Source organism: Hippopotamus amphibius, chromosome 4 (assembly GCF_030028045.1).
Source record: "Hippopotamus amphibius kiboko isolate mHipAmp2 chromosome 4, mHipAmp2.hap2, whole genome shotgun sequence".
Lineage (NCBI taxonomy): Eukaryota > Metazoa > Chordata > Mammalia > Artiodactyla > Hippopotamidae > Hippopotamus > Hippopotamus amphibius.
In genome coordinates, this window is record NC_080189.1 from 48077810 (window position 1) to 48098207 (window position 20398).

Below are 20398 nucleotides of genomic sequence, written 5' to 3' on the forward strand. Positions count from 1 at the left end.
GATGAAGTTCAATGCCCTTCAACAGAAGTAAAATTTCACGTAGAAACATGTATTAAACAGTGGTAAGTTGGCTCTGGGTATGGGTACATATGTACCTAAGTCTTTGAGACAGATTCAAAACCAGACCCACCCAGTCTGCCAGAAAATACTGATGTTCACGGACAAATCTCAAGATTGTTGGAATTAGAGCCTTTCCCCCTGATAAGGCAGCTGTGACACTTTAAAAGAAATCTGCTACTCTGTATTTAATCAAAGTCATAATAACAAAAATAAGCAAGGACCCGTGGAACCTCTGTTTGAAGGATATTAGTCTGGCTATTAAAGCAACTGGTCAGCATAAAAATAGAAAACAAAGCCTTAGTCTTGCCTTCCAAATCTTGCTGGCATCCCAGGCAATAAGAGAACTGGTGAGCAAAGGAGGGCTAGAGAAAGTTCTGTGGCTCATAAGCATTTTTTATGAGTCAATATATTTTTAAGTTTATCTCCAAGAATAAAAACCCAGTCACTCTTCTTGCAGGGATTTTTTTTTTATTATGACAAAGCATAAAGGTTTGCTAAATATGGGTGTTGAGAGTATCCAGATATTTATCATTCTCTGCATTTTCTCTGTTGGAAGCATTTCACAATAAAAAAGTGATAAAAGTATCAAAATTGCAGGAAAAAAGAAAACTACCAGAATGCACATTTTGGGGATTTTCCAAAGGATGCTTAATTTGCCTCTGCAGTGGTGAAAAATGTAAGACTTCTGATTCCAAGTTAGTATTTTTCACATAACACCTGATCTCAAAATATAGATTATTTAGATTTTAAATTTGGTGACACTTTAACAAACATTAATAGAAATCAACTCCCAGGAAATCTGAAGGCCCTCCAATATCAACATAGTGCTGACCATTCATCATATTTAATACGGTGTATTGGAAAGAGCTGAGTACTGACCTCCCCAGGACAAATGATCCTCTTGGGACGAGGGGCCTCTTGCTGTAACTGATACACTGCCAAACATAAAAAGAGAGAATTATAATTTAAAAACTTCAGCACATACCAACATGCCTTCCAACAGTTCGACCTAACTACATTTCAAGAACTGCAAATTTCTCAACCAAAAAAACAAAGGAGATACAGACACATTTTTAGACTGAAAAAAGTCAGATCATTTATATGGAAATTAGTCACAATGAATATAAACTGGCAAAATTGATTTTTTAAAATTCTTATAAGGCCAATTTAGTTTCATAATTGTTACTGGCATTGTTCACGTTATGGCTTTCTTGGAAGACTCGATAGGACTAAAATTCGTTTGACAATTTTAAAGATGAAATTCTACTTGTGCTATCATATAATAGGATTCCCGAATCTCATTGCTGCCGTTTCTTGACGCACCAGGGAAAGGCTGGCATTAGAAGAGGAATGGCACTCTCTGAAATGCTACAGTTATGGACAAAGACACAGCTGATTCTGTGAGTGAATGAAGCCCCAAGTCTTTTCTCTTTTCGTGAGTTCCATTTTTGCCCTGCCCATCACCATGGATACTCATCTGCTTGACTATTTCCCACCCATTGTCATTCCTTTTTCTTGGGCCCTTTAGTATCTTAAATAATAATAACTCTCTTATATCCTGTTTTAAAAACAGACTTTCAGGCTTGGGCATGGAGGAAAGCAGGTAATTGTATACAAAAATATAATTTATCAGACTATTATTTGTGATTTTTCTGACTATAATGAGTGATTTTCTGCTGCTCAGCTAGTTTGGTTATTTCTCTGAGAGGAAAGGCTACCCCATGCAGGTACCTTGGGATTCTACTTGCATGGAAATAGAGGTTAAAAACAAACCTACCTGATGTTAGCTTCAGAATCTTGAAGAGGCACTAATTAATGTTAAAGACATCTATGACTCATAGAATACATCTATGAAAAGTTAAAACTTAGAGCACAGAAAGTCTCTCTAGAAAATGTAATAAAAGAAGCAAAAATTTCTGCCTTATTCTTAGGTCTAAAAATAAAAAATAAATTTTAATTGAAGGGCAGATGGTCATGTGGAAACAGAGGGGGGAATGACTGGATGTATTTTGTACCTAAGGCTCCCTACCGCCTTCCGCTCAACGTGGTTACTTTCTTACCTAGTTAAGGGTCGATGACTCCGCTTTGTCACAGAGAAGAAACCATCTGACCCTCACAAAGATGTTTTAACACGTCACATTTCTGAGCTTAGGTTGCCCACACTAATGACTGATGCCTGTGTTACCGAAGGACAACCATAGCCACGTATGACAGACAGGACAGAGAAGGCTTCTTGTGCAAGAAGAAACATGAGGCAGAACTGGCTAAAAACAGAGACGTAGTTTTGGACAGTCCACTGACTATCCCAGTGGAGCCCAAGCGCTCCTTAAATCCTAAGAGAGGCTGCATGGAGTCCTTTATCCCTCTCGAGTCAGCCCCAACACCAGCTAACTGCTTTTCAGCAGGGTTTTGCTGATAATGAGTGCGAAGGGAACTAAAGGGGGCATCTCCTCGCATCACAGAGCTTTAGAGCGATTGCAGAACCCACATCCAGAGAATGCTATCCCCTCTTCTCTGCCCACTGCCAATGCCCGTGGAAGCCAGCAGTTATATGTGGGGGGCATGGCTGGAAAGGTTTTGTGAACACCATTTCTAATGCCTCCCTTGAAGGTGGCAAAGGAAGTATAGCTGTTATAAGAGAGAAGCATTTTTAGCTAAGTGCACCTTTGCAATTCATATCAGCAAATATTTGAACATCTGCTATAGAACAGATACCACAGACAGCATTATGTGGAGGTTTTGAGGATGAACGGAGGTGAAGGGAGAAGAGAGGGGAAACAGCATATCAAGTACCTGTTACGTGCCAGGAACCTTATTGAACCTTACAAGAGCTCTGAGGAAGAAAAGTATCATTTTCATTCTCATTTTTTTTATATGAGGAAATAAGTGCCCAGAAGTGAAATATTTGCCCTAGAGCATCCAGCTAAAATGTATTCTTTTGATTCCAAAGCCCTGGTTTATTTTTCTATGCCTCAGGGCCTTTGCACTTGCTGTTCCCTCCACCTGGATTGCTCTTTCCCAAGATGTTTAGATGGCTCCCTTCTCCCCCTTCATTCAGATCTTCTCTGACATGCCTGACTTGGTGTAAAATTCCAGCCCATCACTCCGCTTCCTTTACACAATTTCATGCTTCTTCACAGCAGTCACCACCATTAACACACCGTGCTTGTTTATTTTGTGTGCTGTCTCCCTTGACCAATGTGAGCCTCTTTGGGGGCAGAGACTTTGTTCTGTCTGTTGTGGGATGCTCAGTGCCTAGAACAGTGCTTAGTACATGTAGATGCTTAATGCATATTTGTATCCAGTGACTCATGGGTCACAAGCCATATCTTCAAGGACACCGGTCCAGTGAGGAAGATGCATGTGGAGAAAGAGAACCAGGGTGGGCCTACTGCTTTAGTTAGGGAGAGAGGAGGAAGCAGTTGTTTTTACTCAGGTGGCCAGAACAGCTTTCCGAGGCGAGAAGCACAGAGCTCTCCTTGAAGAGTTAGTGGAGTTTCCGCAGGTACAGACAAGGGGTGTGTGTGTGTGTGTGTGTGTGTGTGTGTGTGTGTACAGATGGAGGAAAGAGCCCCAGCAGTAAAAGGGAACGACGTGCTGATTGGTCAGTGAGAGTCCAGTGTGACTGTTGCCCCAGGGTAGGCGCATGTAGGAGGAAGCCATGTGTGGCTGAACCTTGAAGGTCATGGTAAGAAGCCTGAATGTTCTTCTGTCTGCAATGGGGGGGCAGTGATGTTTTGAGCAGGGAGGTGACATGATCTGGTCTGTTTCAGAATAATGATAATAAGGATAAGAGTGTTCAGAATAACAGGAGCTCTCATTTTCTGGACACCTACTGTATGCCAGACACTTTGTCTACATTTCCTCATTTAATCTTCCCAGAAACCTCCAAGGTAACTGTTATTCTCCACCTCAGTGACAAAGTAGTGGAAACACCAAGCTTTGAAGAAGCTCAAGGTCACACAGATAATATGATGAAATCAAGATTTAAAGCCTGATTCCCAGGTCCAAAGGTCTATATTTTTCAGCCTCACCAGTGGTCCCTAAAGCAGATGGTGGAGAGGTCCCAAGTGGGGCATGCTTGCATTAGAATCTCTGAGGAGCTAAATTATAAATTATATAATAATAAAATACAGATTCTCAGACACCATCGTCCCTGGAGAAGCTCACGCTGCCACCTGACAAGGGCCCCCGAAATATGTTCTTTTTAAAGCAATTTGGGAGATTCCAATATACATCCAGGAGTGGGGGCCACTGTCCTTTGCTTCACTGAAGGAAAGATCAGAGGGGTATCCTTGGAGGCAGGGAAGCAAAAAGGAGCAGTATTTTAGTTGTACATAAAGGAGATTCTGAACGTGTGAGTTGGGACAACACTGGCGGAAATGCAGGTGGGAGGTAAGTTGACTGCAGAGGAGAACTGGTAGGGCTTGATTATAAATTGAATGGAGGAAAGGGCCTTGAATGACTGAAAGACTGAGATGCCATTAACCATCATAGAGGTTACAGGAGAAGGAACATAAGGGACAGTTCCTCTCGTGTCAACAGGCTAAAGCGCCTACCTGTATCCTCTAGGGACCCTCTGAGTAAAGAGAAATGTGGTCATTCACCAGTCTTACCACCAGAAATAGTCCCAGCCAGAAGCAACTTTAAGGGGGGCGGGTCCCTGCAAAACCCTCAAACCAGGGATGCCACCTCTCCTTGCCGGTCCTTGGGCAGCACACATCATCAATCACTATTTCTCAATGAGCAGGTCTCAGGATCTACAAAATCTGCTCGGTGCTATGCCAAACAACAGAAATTGACAAAGCCTGTTTGCCATCTGGATTATATGTCTCTATAAAGATAATGAGTTGGCAACCAATTTCGATGGCAGCCAAAGAAAAAATGGGACCCTAGACCTGATCTCAGCTTCAGGCCCAGTCCCTCATTTTCAAGGTTGGCTGTAACAAAACAAACATCTGTAAAAAAAATCTCTGAGGCCCATTTAATATAACTGAAACATGTCACATAAGCTTTAAAATGTTGTTTCTTGAATTTTCTTTGCTCAACAGACACATGTCACAAGCAAAATGCAATAATAAATGTCACTTCTTGGGCGACTCTGTGCACTAAGAGGTGAGATGATGGAACTTGCTTCTACGGCAATGTTTCAAGTCTGTCCCAGGCACTCCCCAATCCTGGGTCCTTACAGCACAGGAGAAAATTCTTAGCACTGGAATAAGATGTTTGGCTGGGGTAGGGGGCAGGGATGGTCACTGGGGAACATGGAGATAGAGAAGGGGATTCCCTGCTCCTCAAGAAACCTGAAGCAGATTGAGAAATCAAGAGCTCACTGAGAGAACATTTTATTTTTTATTCAATAAGAAAACTTGATGCATTCTCTGGTAACACAATCAACCCAAGTGAAAGCCCTGGCCTGGGTGACACTAAGCCCAGTCCAAACCCATCAGCTCCTGAGAGACCCTGCAGGGATGTCCTCTAGTAGCCACTTGTCACTTAAGAGGGCATGTGGACCCAGGAGCTGAAACTGGCCACTTGGTTGTGACACTGAGCCAGTACCACCCACTCACTGCCCATGTCTTCCCAGTTTTCATGAGAAAAACTCATGGGTGTGAGTAAGAAACAGCAGGGGCTTTCCATGGCCTCGGCTCAACCCCCATCCCCAGGCAACTGTGTGCAAGCCTTGTTTTGCTAACAGAACGTCCAGTCTTACTGGGGATGGAGTTCTCCCCTTGTCGCATGGCACAATGAAAGCCTGAGGATGAGGCTCTGTAGACCTGAACCAGGAGGTGTCAGGCCGAACTATGCATAAGAAGCATCTGTGGGGTGTGATAAACTGCAGATCCCCCCACTCTTCCAATTCAGAAATCTGGGGTCGGGCTGAGGAATAGTTATTGTAACTATTCTCCCCAGGTGATTCTGATGTAGGGGGTCTATGGATCAGAATTCTGAGGTTCTAAACTCCTCTTCAGAAAAACAAGCACAAGCTGTGACTGCCTGACCTGCTGCCCAGGAGAGTCTCTGAGAACTGTTGGTTGCAGCATCTGCTCCCTAATTGGCACTTGGCCTCTTAAACAATAAAATCTTTCAGCGTACACCCATGGTGGTTGGCTTTTAAATTCGTCTGCTTAGGGCATACAGTTCATACGGTTTTGGCTTAACATGTAGAATGTGGCTTTATTTTATTTTAAAAGTAAACTTGAAAGTAACTTTTTTTTTAAAGAATTGAAACCAAATACTTCTCAGTGACTTCACCAATGTTTTGAGGTTTGGTCTTGAGTATTAAGGACTAGACGTAGATATATGATACTTTGGGACAAGATTATTCTTATGGAAACAGCCCAAGAAGTGATAGCATTAGCTTCTAAGAAAGAAAGCTGAGCATAAAAGGTAGGAACTTAGGGACTTCATGTGGCATCATTGTTCTTTGAGTCAAGATGGAGTCTTATCCGGACTTCCTAGGTGGTACAGTGGTAAAGAATCCACCTGCCAATGCAGGGGACACGGGTTTGAGCCCTGCCCTGGGAAGATTCCACATGCCACGGAGCAACTAAGCCCATGTGCCACAACTACTGAAGCCCACGCACCTAGAGCCCGTGCTCCACAACAAGAGAAGCCACTACAATGAGGAGCCTGCGCACCACAATGAAGAGTAGCCCCCGCTCGTCGAAACTAGAGAAAGCCCGTGTGCATCAACGAAGACCCAACACAGCCAATAAATAAATTTAATTAATTAATTAATTAATTAAAAAAAAAAGATGGGGTCTTATCCATCCTCGGGGCCCCACAGCTCAAAGCACACTATCTGGTCTAAGGCAAAGACAATATTAATATGCATTTGTTGAATGAAGCAATCTGCTTTATATAAAATATTGAGGGAGCTGATTTTTAAGTTACTTATTCTTCCAAATTTCTAAATCAGACATTCATTTGTTGCCTTCTAGGTGTCCATTTCCATCCTCCCCATTTCAACCATACTTCAAAATTTCTAGTCATGGAGATTACATAGGAGTGATCCCTCCCGAGTTCCAGTGGTAGGCTCTGATTGGTTTAGGGCAGTTAGCATATTCTACCTCTCTGACCACAGTGACGGAGTCAAGGTTGGGAACCCATGTCAAATAGGGCTGAGACTCAATTCTAAGGCTTTTGCTTGAAGTAGGCTGTCTTTATGCCTGTTGCTCCTGAATAAGGATGTGGTAGCCCTGGTGCTATTGGTAGCTCTCTGGGGGTTACAATAGAAAAGTCTACTAATAGTGGAGCCAAACCTAGGAAAGCAGAGCCAAGAAAGGAAGAGGTACACACTAGGTTCTAGTAATGTCCTTTGAATTGCTGGACCAAGCCATGCCCGAAACCAGTGCCTCTGGACTTTTTGCTTATGTCAATCAATGCATTTGAGTAGAATATTCTGTTACTTGCACCGAAGAGCATTGCAATTAGCATTAAAATTTTAAAATAGCTTCTTAAAGTGGATCATTACAAAGCAGACTAATTTTCTTTTAGGAAGAGCATTATAATTGCGGCTAAGACTTCATAATAAGAATCTGATATCAAATAAGTCAATATTACAGCCAACAACAGGTGATGGATGAAAGTAATGACATACCTATATACTTCTATAATCATTGTAAATAATCAATTATTAAACCAAGTCCTATAATATGGCGAAAATGAACTGCATCTGGTAAATGTATGAGAAATTTCAAAGTACCAAATAATTGCTAGAGCTAGAAAATTGTGTGTGATGGAAAAGTATGGATTCCATACACGATATGTTAATGAGTTTGACATCAACATGTAAAATTAATTTCAAAAAATGGTTTGTGAGTATTTCAAAGAGAAACACTTGGTGATTCCTGAGGTTCAGAATGGGTTTGCCAACAGGTTATTTAAAATCAAACAAACTTCATATTCTGATAGGTTTGTTGGATTTTCAGATAAGGAAAATGCTATTGTTTTAACATATTTAGCTATTAACATGTATCGTGTGAAGTTCTTCAAGGCCCTCAGATTTCTTCTCATTTATCCTTCAAGACCCACATGCAAATTTGAGCTCTTCTATAAAGTCTTCTCTAATCCCAGGAGGTAGAGGAATAGTATAGTGTTGCTTCAGTCCATTTGCATGTTAATTGGTTTACATCTGTCTCCCTTTCTAGATTGTAAATTGGAGGAAAGTACGGACAACACTTTAGCTACTGTTGATTCCTAATGCTTATCCTAAGGCTTACAATGTATGTTTGCTGAAAGACCAAATGAGTAGATGATAAACTTGGGAATAAAAGGGAGTAGCATGAGCTTGGTAATAACATTGTTAGATGAGTTTATAAGTAGTCCAACACCCAAATTCAAAGAATTAATGGCCTCAGGACAACCGAAAGAGAGTCCTTTCTCAGCAGTACCCTGTGGATCTTCCATCAACGGGTTTTTGATGCTGTGGACAGTCCAGCTGATGGCATACTCCCCTCAGTTGTGGAGTTCTGCATCACTAGAGACCCTCAAGTACAGCCTCGATGACTATTAGTTCGGTATAAGAAAGAGGAACTTCATATATGTCATTAGGTTTGTATTAAATGGCCTCAACTATTCCTTCTGCATCTAAAGTTTTATAATTCTAGAGCGAATCAAACACACACATACACACACACACACGACTTGGTTAGATCCAAAAAAATCAAACTTAAGAGGAATACACTCTGGTAAAATTGATACTGTGAACATATAATTAACGACACCTTTTCTGGCTTCCTTAGGACATAAAAGTGCTTTTAAGAGATCCACTGGGTGGCCCAAGATCTCTTAGCAAAAAGCGAAATGAATTTGAGCCAGTGCCATCTTCTCGCTTCAGTAAAGCTCTCTGCGGCGGCATTCACTCAACAAATATTTATCGGGTAGTTAACATATGCAAGGCTGTGTGCAAGGCAGTGTGCAAGGAACAGTAAGTCATGGGACCCCCCAATACCTCTCACTACAGATATTTTGTTGATTTACTGTCAGAGCACTTCACACTCCATTAGGAAACAAGCAAACACAAGCATCCAATTACTTAGTCATTAGCACTGCCTTTTAAAATAGGAGATCAGAATGCAGAACATTAGACTGGAAGGGCCCTTAGAGATCCAGCACAACCCCTTCATTTCACAGATGGAAGAACAGGCTCATGTAAGAAAGAACGAGGTGCCTCTCTATAGGCTGACATGGGAAGAAAAAACCGAGGCATTCGTGAAGTGAAACAAGCACGTTGAAGGACCCTGGGTACAGCACAAACCCGTTTTTACAAAAGGGAACAACAACAAAGATGCCTTAATATTAGGCATGTGCACTTTAAACACCTGAAAGGATATTCTTTCCAAAACTGACAGGGGTCAGCAGTTAGAGAAGAGGAATGGGATACGGCGTCGGGGCTGGTAGTGGCTCGTGGGGAATGCTTACTCTCAGCTTTATGTATTTCTCTACTGTTTGTCTTTTATGTAGCTTTGTATTGCTTCTGTAACAAATACATACAGACACAGGTATATGCATATGTGTGTATACTTATTTATATACTTATGCATACAATTTTAAATAGAAAGAAAAAAAATCTCGGAAACCTGCAGGCTGTGAGTCAGAATTGCTTCCGGGTTCCACTCTGAATGCCACGCCAAAGCTTCCTGTAAAACCTTTGTCAAGTTACTGAACCTCTCTGAGCTGTGGTTTCTTTGTATGTGAAACGTGGATAAGAATGGCACTGGTCCGTTAGGGCTGTGTGCAATTTGTGAGTTCAGGCACAGAGCTCGTGTGGCGGCTGGCACACGGCAGGTCCCAACGGGCGGTAGAAACAAGGGCAAGGTCAATGATGATAGAAATAATTATGCTTCTTATTGCTGTCTAGAAGCAGAGCCCCAACGGGAGCTCGTTCCCCTGGCTCTCAGCATAGGGGGCTTTCCCCCACCACACTCCTCTCCTCTCTCACTGGAGACTGAGTCAGGCAGATGATACTAAGGAGAGAGAAGACCACCTTGAGGTGATGACAAGTGCCTGCCTTCATGAGGGGAGGTGGATTGATGATTGATGATCAGATAATGGTCTCTGTTTCTAAGGAGTCACCCTTAGTGACCTAACATTATTCTTTGCTATCTGTAATTTTTTTTGTGGTAAATGTCACATGATATTACAGCTTTAGGATGAACAGCCAAGAACATAATTCATGGAAGTCAACACACTCACCCTTGCTGACCAGTTGTGGGAAAAAAAAGAAGGAAGGGAGGGAGGGAGACAAGGAAAGCCCCCAAGAAAGGTAGAGGGTCAGAATGTCCATCTTTTTTTTTTTTTTTTTTTTTTTGCCTAAGAATTCCTAAGTGGGTCACAGGCAGCTAACTCTCAGGGGTTCTGGCCAGGGCTCTTCCAGTTCTCTATGACCAATATCTCTCTGCCCAATATCTCTCTGCCCAATATCTCTCCTTAGCAGAAAAAGAGAGATTTGGGTTTGCAGTGCTGTGATGTGAGAGTTTGTGTGCACTAAATCAACAGCAAAAATTGCTCAAAAGGCAGGCTTACTAAAGACTTTTGAGGAGATTCTCATTTTAGATACTCACAGTACGATTTCCATATTGGAGGCTGGTATTCTTCAGCATCTAGAATAAAAAGAAAGAAATCAATCCGTCAGCTTGAACGTCAAACTGTCAACATGTGTCTTCTCCGGAGGAACAACAGTCTGTCAGCAGTACTTGCCTTCTGGTCCCAGGGGGTCTCTCGGCTCATTTACGGGACGGTTCCAGGCATGAGAGAGGAAGTGTGCATGGCAACCACTGTGGACCAAACACCACTTTCTTCAGGTCACTTACCATGACAGAATCAATTGCTTAACCATGTTCATAGAGCCCAGTAAATCAAAAAAGATTTTTAAAGCAATTAACTTGATTGTACTCTCCAGTAATCCTTTCAAACAGTATTTACTTAACTTGGCATAATAAACATATAATTTATCTCGCAGATTTCAATCAGACCTTTAGCCCATTTATTAAGACTTGAGGGCAAGACGCAAAGTGGCAAATATGTAATATTAAATCTGGGAAGCTGTACAAGTCAACCATCTGAACTCTTAAAATACTGGGTCTGACAGCAGAGACACTGATGATTCAATTGGAATCCCATCATGTCCTTGAATTTACTCCAGTGTGTGACTTAGGAAATTTCCAGAAAACCTCTCAGCAATCAGAAGTGTCAGAGTGAAAGAGTTACAGCAAAATGGAGAGGACAAAATTGTTATTCATCAATCTAGAAAGCAGACAATGGGAGAAAATCTGCTTGTTCAGTCAACTCAACAATCCCAACGCTGGCAGCTGAATTTATAATTCTGACGGAGTTATTAGAGCCCTCCTGAGCTCATAGCTAAGGTCTTGGTAAAACATACCCTCGCTTAAACAGCCAGAGGGAAAAATCCTTTTCCCCGACTGATAGAAGGTTGAGCTGGGGAAGCTTTAAGGGTTCTCTAATGCAGCACTTTTCAATAAGGCAACTCTGTTTCTGTCATCCTGCACGCCTACAACATCACTCAGCCCTTCTTATGCTGCCTCTGTCCTTGTGCTACTGTCACACACTACTTTCATGTGCAGCAACAGAAATTTTCTAATCTCATGCAATATGATAGCTGGAGAATTTTTACCCTCCTGAGAAACAAAATATGCTTACTATAAATAAAAAGTAACTCAAGAGTGGTGAACTTCCCCCAGTCCTACTCAATTACAGTTGTGTAGCTTACATGAAATTCTTTCACAATTAGTGACTTGCTCTCTGGGGCCCAGCCTATCACAGAGGCGACTAAACACCTCCTCAGACGGTTTCATATGGATGCATCTGGGTTGTTAGGCTTGCACTGTCAGGAACCCACCTCTGCATCATCAGCCACATAGGCATACACACAAATACAGTGTATTAATAATGGTTTATGTTGTTATTCAAACCTAGTTTGCTAGATAAAAGTGAAACTCTTAATCCTTTTGTCAAAGTAGACAATGTAATAGTGAGCTTTTAACCTAAAGAAGCAATTAATTTCATCCTATATGTAACACAGACCCGTTTTAATGGGTTGAGTGTTTGTTTACCAAGAACATTCAAAGAAAATAAATCATGTTGCTGAGTTTACAACAAAATTCTAGAACCATCCATACAATACCATCTCACCAGAAAAAACAGGTCCTGAATGTTAAAACATTCACGACACCTTCAAAAATATTTTTCAAAGATAAAGTCAACACACACACACACACACACACACACACACACACACACACACACACGTGCGCCAGTCTGCATGGAAGTATGAATCCTTGAGATGTCATCTATCCAAAGCTGTCTTGTTATTTTGGATGAGATTTACTCTATAAGGTAAGTAAAACCCCCCAGACCAAGAAGTGGTCAAGAATCAGAACCTAGAGTGCAGCTTTCTACATATTGAGGGAAGTTCCCCCAAAATAAGCAGTCTCTTTAACGCAGGTTTTTAAACACAGTTCAGACGCTCAACTTGGCTCTGCTAAGGTCTTCTTACCTAAAGTTGGAAGCTTGGATTAGATGGCATCTCACTGTTCGTTTCAGTCTTGCTCTGTGAAAAACCCAGAATTTTGTTTCATCTGAAATACTGGCTCCTAACCTTCAAACTTTCATTTAGACTTCCCTGCACATAAACACTTTATCCCTTTCTGGTTGCTCCCTGTTGGCAGCATCACATAGAGGTGAAGAAAGCGGTCCACAGAGATGGGAGATCATAATGATCCCTTGCTTAAAATCCTCCAGTGTCTCCCATCTGCACTTGGAATAAATACAAACATTATACTGTGGTAGCCAAGACCCTGTGTCCTCTGGTCCCTGCCCTTCTCTTCACTCCATTGCAGCCACTTCTCTCATTCTCATATATCATCCAACCACACTGGCCTTCTCTCTCTTCCTAGAACAAGCCAAGTTCTTCTGAGCCCCTGGCCTTTGCTCCTGTGGACCCTCCATGTAAAAACTCTCCTCCAATTGAGTTTTGTTTTGCATGGCTGACTTGCTCCATCAGGCAGGGCTCAGCTCAAATGTCACTTCCCAGGGGCCACCCTGCCAGTCTTGTGTAAAGCAGCCTATCCCCACCCCAGTCACTCTCCTTCATAGCACGTATTACCAGCTGAAATTATGTATTGATTCGTCGGCTTGTTATTTCTGGGCTCATCCCACTATTAGCCAAACTCCACACAAGCAGAAATTTTGCCTCGTTCGCTTAGGCCTCATGGCCCTTAGAAGGGTGCGTCACATATACAGACATTTAAAAAGCATGTGTTGAATGAATGAATGAATTCTCAGGGTTCAGATCTTACCTCTGATAACTACTGGCTGAATAACTTGAAGCAGGTTATTTGACTTCTTTTAAGAGCCTCTCAATACTCACCTTTATGAAACAGAAAAATAAACAGACCTACCTCATAACTGATCTCTTTGGGTTATTGTGACAATTAAATGAGGTAATGTATATATAAAGGTCTTGGGACAGCGCCTGGCAAATAGCAAGTTCTCCATGAAGCCCCACTAATGTTGTCATTGAGTTGTGGTCGCTGTTATATCACCCTGTCCTGGTTCTTTCCAGGTAAGCTCAGGCTCATGTCTTCTCTCCTTTGGCCGCAGCCAGTGACTATCTCTATTCTTGCCTCCAGATCGGGAGCCTGTAATTAAGTTCCAGTGCTGTTGTCATGGAAGGTTTTTCTTTCTCATAAAAGAATTCAAAGTGAGAGGCCATTTGCTATGCTTCAGTGGAACAACTATAATTACCTTGGTCTTAGAGACTCGTTTCACAAGCCACCAAAGCACACTGTTAGGAGGCCTTGGTCAAGCAACAAGGCACAAAATATTTCTAATATGTTGAAACAAATCTTTACCTGCCTTCAACACCACCCTGCCAACATCAGATTTGCCCCAATTTCACATAATATTTTTTAAAACTCTGCTTTATTCTTAGATAGCCTGATATTGTATTTTTTTTAATAACCTGGAATAGGTTTTCTAGGTCATTTAGTTCACCTTCTTCATTTAGCAAATGAGGAAAATTAAACCAGAATGATGAAGTGGCTTTCTCAAGGTCATAAAACAAGTGAGAGGCAGAGGTGGGATTAGAGCAGGGAGCTCTGCCCTCCAGCCTCTGACACACTGTCATCCTTGCCAGGAAGTCCATCCTGCTTTACACAGACTAACAGCAAGAAAAAAATTGTATAACAGATTCATTACTGCAATTCCTGTGATGCTCAGAAAAAAAATAAAACAGAGAAAAGAAAGAAAAATCAGTCATATGAGTCAGAAAAAGATAAATATCACATGATATCACTCATATGTGGAATCTAATAAAATGACACAAATGAACTTATGTACAAATAAATATACTCACAGACTTAAAAAACAAACTTATGGTTACCAAAGGGGAAAAGTGGGAGGGAGGGATAAATTAGGAGGTTGGGATTAACATATACACACTACCACATATAAAATAAATAAGCAACAAGGACCTACTCTATATCACAGGGAACGCTATTCAATACTCTGTAATAACCTATATGGGAAAAGAATCTGGAAAAGAATAGATATATGTATACATATAACTAAATCACTTTGCTGTACACCTGAAACTAACACAACATTGTAAATCAACTACACTCCAATATAAGTTAAAATTTATAAAAAAATTGACATCAAGTCAAATGGTGGGACAGTATTCCTTTAATACACATACCCCATCTAATAGTTAAAGTCTAGGAGATGCAAGATACATGAAATACTGACAACAAAAGGCATTATGCTTTGGGAAAGGGTATTATTTCGTTATACATTTTAGAGAAATGGGTATAATGCAGAAGGAAGAGGGAGGAAGTAGAACAGAAGCAGCTCCACATTCTAAGGAAAAAACTATCATTGAACCCAGATGGACAGGTATACATTATTCAAAAGGAACAATGAATTATAAAGGTCAAAGAGGCTTAGAAAATAAATTGCTTAAAAATGTTGACTAATACGTACCCAAACTTTAAAAGATGTGTAAACTTTTTGAGTCAGCAATCCTACTCATGGGAATTCAGCCTAAAGCAGTAATTGAACTTGTGAACAGAGACAAATATTTGAACAAAGTGTTCATTGCTGCTTTGCGTATAACAGTGAATCTAACAGCCCAGAAAGAAGGGAAGGATTAAATAAATTACCATCTACTATAGCCATGAAAATGATGGTGTGGGTCAGAGCTCTGTGGTCCAGAGCATGGCCTCTAGAGCTAGACTATCTAGGTTCAAAAGCTAGCTCTGTCACTTCTAGCTGTGTTACCTCAGGCAAGTTATTTCACCTCTCTGTGCTTCAGTTTTTCAATCTACAAAATGGGAGTAATATTACTATCCAACATACAGCACGTTTTGAAGATAGGATGGGTCTGCAGCATGTAGTAAACTCTATCTTTGTTGTTATTATTATCTTTCCTTAATGACATAGAAAAATACTCATGTTATGTTATGCACTAAACAACTTAGGTTAAAAAAAATTTAATAAATATGATTCCACTTTAAGGAAAAGATAAATACCTATATACAAGGCTATAAACCCAATTATTAACATTTGCTCTACCTGATAGTGAAAACGCTGGCAATTTCTAGTTTTCTCTTATTGTGCTCCCCTGCATTTCCTAATTTTCTGTTCATATTGCTTGTATAAAAATTAACATGAATGAGAAATAAATTCATGGGAGAGCTAGGTGGTTTCTCTTTTTTTTAACATGCTGTCTAAATAAATCACCACCTTGAAAATAAAGCAGAAGTAAAAAGACCCAACGAAAAAATCATTCCTGTAGTAACACATGCAGCATGTACAGTATTAGTCCAGGAAGAGCTAAGGGTGAAGACAAAAGAAAAGAGATCAGGGCTTCTGTAGTAAAAGGCCAAGCCCAATTCCCTCGGCCCTCTTAAAAATTCTGTGAAATAAATGTTAATGAGCAATTCTAAGCAGGCTGGAAAGCAGGTATCTCTGCTCATTAAAGAGGGAAGGAAAAAGGAAAAAAAGATATAGATGCTTAGAAAACAATCAAAACTTTACAAAAATAGGCAATAAGACCACACAAATGAAATAACCCAAAGACTGGAACACATGAAACAAAAGGAAAAGAAAAAAGAAAGAAAAGCCGGTTTAAGGGGCCTGGAGGTACAGGTTGAAAAAAGGGAGTCTGGGGGAGAGTGGATACGTGCGTATGTATAGTTGAGCCGCTAGGCTGTGCACCTGAAACCATCACAACATTGTTAATTGGCTATACTCCAATATAAAATAAAAAGTTAGAAAAAACAAGACACAATCTTGAGAAAACCTTATGAGCTGAAGTAACTAAACCCTGAAAAGACAGCACTGCCACTCTGAACGGTGGGGAAGATGAGGAATTCCGGGATCAGCAGACAGAGAGCTCTTCCATGTGTGAGGTCCAAGCAGAGGGAGAGAGGCGTGATAGCATGTATCATAAAAGGTCACCTTTCCAGATCAAGAGCATGACAAAAATAATTTAATGTCTGTTAAAATACACAGTATGTTGAAAAGCAGAAAAATCCCAACAATTAAAAAATGTGTATTTTAGAAAGTTCCTAACCTCAGAAAAAAGCATCATAGACTTATGTGAATCCTTCCAGATGCTGTCCTGTAAATGGCTAGAATAAAAATTTATAAAAATGGCCTCATATCATAAATAGTGTCCTGCAATTTGCTTTCGAACTTAATGATATTTCCTAGGCATTGTTTCCATGTCAGTACATACAGATCTGTGGTTTCCTTTTTTAAACCTGTGGGTTGGTCTTCCACTATTATCTGTGTACCAGAAAATCAAAATGCATTTAATTCACTTACGTAAACATTTCCAACTGATGAACATTTAAGCTATTTTCAATTTTTTGAAACAATGCTGCAACGATAGGTTATATGCGTAGTTTATATTCTGGGAAGTTGAACTCCTGGGTGAAGGGTATATTTTTGATTTTCAAAGCTATTGTGAAAATGGCCTTCAAAAAGATGTAACAAAAGGAACTCTCAATCATGTGTGAAAGAATGCCCATTTCCTCACACCCTCACCAAACACTGGCTGTTATCAATATACATTTTAATTTTTGATGCCTTTAAGACCCAATTAGAAAAATATAGAAATGAAACTAAGTACGTTTGCAGGGAAGCCAATGGCTGCAGGGAACGCTGCTGGAAATTAACCTGTGGAAACACATGGTCAAGGAGTAAGGCGAAAAGATGCCAATCCCCCACATTCTGGTGGCTGCAGCTGGAAGGCTATATTCTTCCAAGCATTTTCAGCCCCAGAAATATGTTGATTTGATGGAATCACCTGAGGAGCAAGTGTAAAGGAATTTGGGGACTGATTAATGAAGAAAAATTAGAGAACACCATGTGCTACACTTGGCAAGTGACAACCTAAGAGGAAACACCTGTAAACATCAAGCAGCGCCAGATTCCTTTGCTTGGCTCAGTGGAGGATGACTTGACTCACAGAAAAACACATGCTGGGGCTTTGGAAAATGAGGGGAGTGAAAGATTCACCAGTTTCGAGAATGATCTACCAAAGTTGGAGACGACCCATCCTTAAGAATATGTCAAACAAAGCTGCCTGTATTGCATCAGGACGATCATTTGGGAAATACAGAGTAGAAGGATTGGGTCCCTCCCTCTGCCATCCCCTTCCCAGAAGAGCCAGGTCTCTGCTGTCACTTTTGATTTATTGATGCACACATTTGCAAATGGGCTGCAGTTCATGGGCTTTTTCCAGGGAAGTTGGGTGGAAACAGGTTTTTCAATCAGCCATGGGACAGCTTCACAATGAGATGACAGTTCAGAATTTGTTGGGTGATTAGCTTAATGGGAGCAGAAAGGATTGGGATCCAAATGAAAGCAAACAATGACAGCCTGAGGCGTATGCTATGTTTGCGCACACGCTGCAACCTGTCCCTGACACACACATACGATGCCCCAGCGTGTGTCTTCACAAGTATGTGTGGGGCCAGAGCTGCAGCCTGCGGCTATGGTTGTGTCATATGGTCTTGTCTGGCCATTCCAGCCCAACGGTGCCATGCTTGAGAGGTGAGATGACCTGGAGATCATCCTAACTGCCACAAAACATGGAGATGTCAAGGCTGTTATGAAGCTTTCTTGCTGTCACACTGGCTAAGGAATACAGAAATGTGTTCTAACACTTGTCACCTGAACAGGCCCCCTGTATTCCCCTGAGAAATTACACATCCATGCCTTCTCTGTGGAAACCGCTGCTTGGGTAAGGAATGAAGGCCTGGTGTGCATCTGACGGGCGCTCTCATTTCAGGGATGTTACTAACGGATTTAGTCCTACTTGCAGAGGAGAGTTAGTAAGAAAGATTCCAGAAATTACTGGTGGGCCCACAGGCTGGGCCCCAGGGTCAAGGCTAAACTGAGACTTTCTGAAGATGAAGAAGCCATCGATCGAGGGCCTTGGGCTGGAGTTTGTGGTCACTAGAGGGCACTGGGGCCACACAGAGCTTCTGTCTGGACCACTTATTCTGTATGCAGAGACCTGATGCTATTCTCCCGTTCAACAAGTATTTATTGAATAAATACAACGTGGCAGGCCCTGGGAACACCTCAGTGAACAAGGCAGGTAGGTCTTCACGCTCTGCGTGATCTGGCCCCTGGCCACCTCTCCCTGGTCATCTCATTTGTCTCCTCTCTTGCCTGCTATACTTCAGCCACTCTGGCCTTTTTTTTTAATCTGAAGTATAGTTGATTTACAATATTGTGTTAATTACTGCTGTACAGCAAAGTGACTCAGTTATGCATGCATATCCATTTTATTAAAGTATTCTTTTCCATTATGGTTTATCACAGGATATTGAATACAGTTCTCTGCACTATACAGTAAGACCTTGTTGTTTCAGCCTTTCTTTTGATCCTTGAATACCCATCAAGATGACTCCAGTCTTAGAGATGTCACATAGTCTCTTCGCTCTGATTTCCACATGGCTGTCTTCATTGTCATTTGGATCTCAGCTTAAATGTTCTGGCTCCTCAGAGATATCTTCCTGGACCATCCAACCTAAAGCTGTCTCTTGGATACCCTTTTAATTCTTTGCAGAGCCTTTTCACTATCTGATTTTTTAAACTATATGCTTATATATTTCTTCGTTTATACTTTGAGGCAAAAATACAGCCCACTCTAGACAGACAGCACTTACGAGAGCAAGAACCTCATTTATCTTGTTCTCTGATGTCTGGGTTACCCTTACCTTTGATGAATTTTAAAAAGGCACCCCTTTCAGGCAGGTGCCCACTGGACAGCATCTCTGTGTGAAGAAGATGCTTCCTCCAGGAGACACAGCCCTGAGTCAGAGCACAGGCCTGGTGAGGGGAGTCCAAGCTGAGCTCAGCCCTAATTCATCTCCTTGGCTGGGCACAAAAAGCATGGCTGGAATGCCCCCAGGATACAACAGGTGCTCAATAAAGAGTTGGCTAAGTGAAAGACAGACTTGTTTCATGACTCAAAATAGGCCTTCTTGTTGAGGGGCACGAACAAATAAGAAGACAATCCAATAACTAGAGTATATATATAAGAGGAGTATCTAGCAGAACTTCCCAACCTTCAGCAGGCTGAATGGGACCCGGGCCAGTAACCTCTGGCCTTGAGCAGCTCTATCCAGGGCTCCTTCAAGAACTGTCCCAGAAAAGTGGAGTCTAACAGCAAGGCCTAGGGTCCTTAAGGACTGAGAGAAGCATCAGTAACTTCTAGTACCATTGCATACTAAGCCTAGTCGAAGAGGTACACTATCACCCAGATATCTACTTACAGCATCCCACGACAAGGAGTGCCTTTGTGAACAAATGGGCTCATGGATCATGACTAGTAGACCAAGCTGTGGCCTGTCAGGACCAGAGGCAAGACAGAACATGGCGCTGAGAGCTAGAAGTGGTTCAGCCTTCTAGCTGAACAGAGAGACCGTAGAGTGAGAGAGAGAGTGTGTGTGTGTGTGTGTGTGTGTGTGTGTGTGTGTGTGTGTGTGTAAGTTTCAGAATGGCGAGGAATGAAATTAGAGAGGCAACTAGGGGCCAGATACTTAAAGGCTTTTAAAAACCATGCTAAGGGTTTATTTTCATTCTAGAAGGAAGAGGAAATATGAGCAAGGAGGATGCAGGGTTCAGTTTGTATTTTAGAAAAATCACTTCAACTGTAGTGTGAAATCAGACTGGAGGAAGAGAAGATGGGAGGGATGGAAGATAAGGGGGGTGGAGACCAATCAGGGAGCTAACCTAAGCAGGTGACACTAATGGTTGGAACTCCAGGTGTGGCAGTGGAGATGGAGAAAAT

At 41.5% G+C, this 20398-nt stretch overlaps 1 protein-coding gene across 2 annotated transcripts in view; it reads right to left on the reverse strand.

The window, feature by feature from the left end:
• CHN2 (chimerin 2) overlaps positions 1–20398 on the reverse strand; it is a 293355-nt gene that overhangs the window by 133159 nt on the left and 139798 nt on the right. For both annotated transcript variants that reach the window (XM_057732666.1, XM_057732665.1), the window contains exons 2-3: positions 10629–10667; positions 940–995 (exon numbers count right to left, since the gene is read on the reverse strand). In XM_057732666.1, the coding sequence (XP_057588649.1) occupies positions 940–995; positions 10629–10667 (95 nt within the window). The remainder of the gene's footprint in view (positions 1–939; positions 996–10628; positions 10668–20398) is intronic.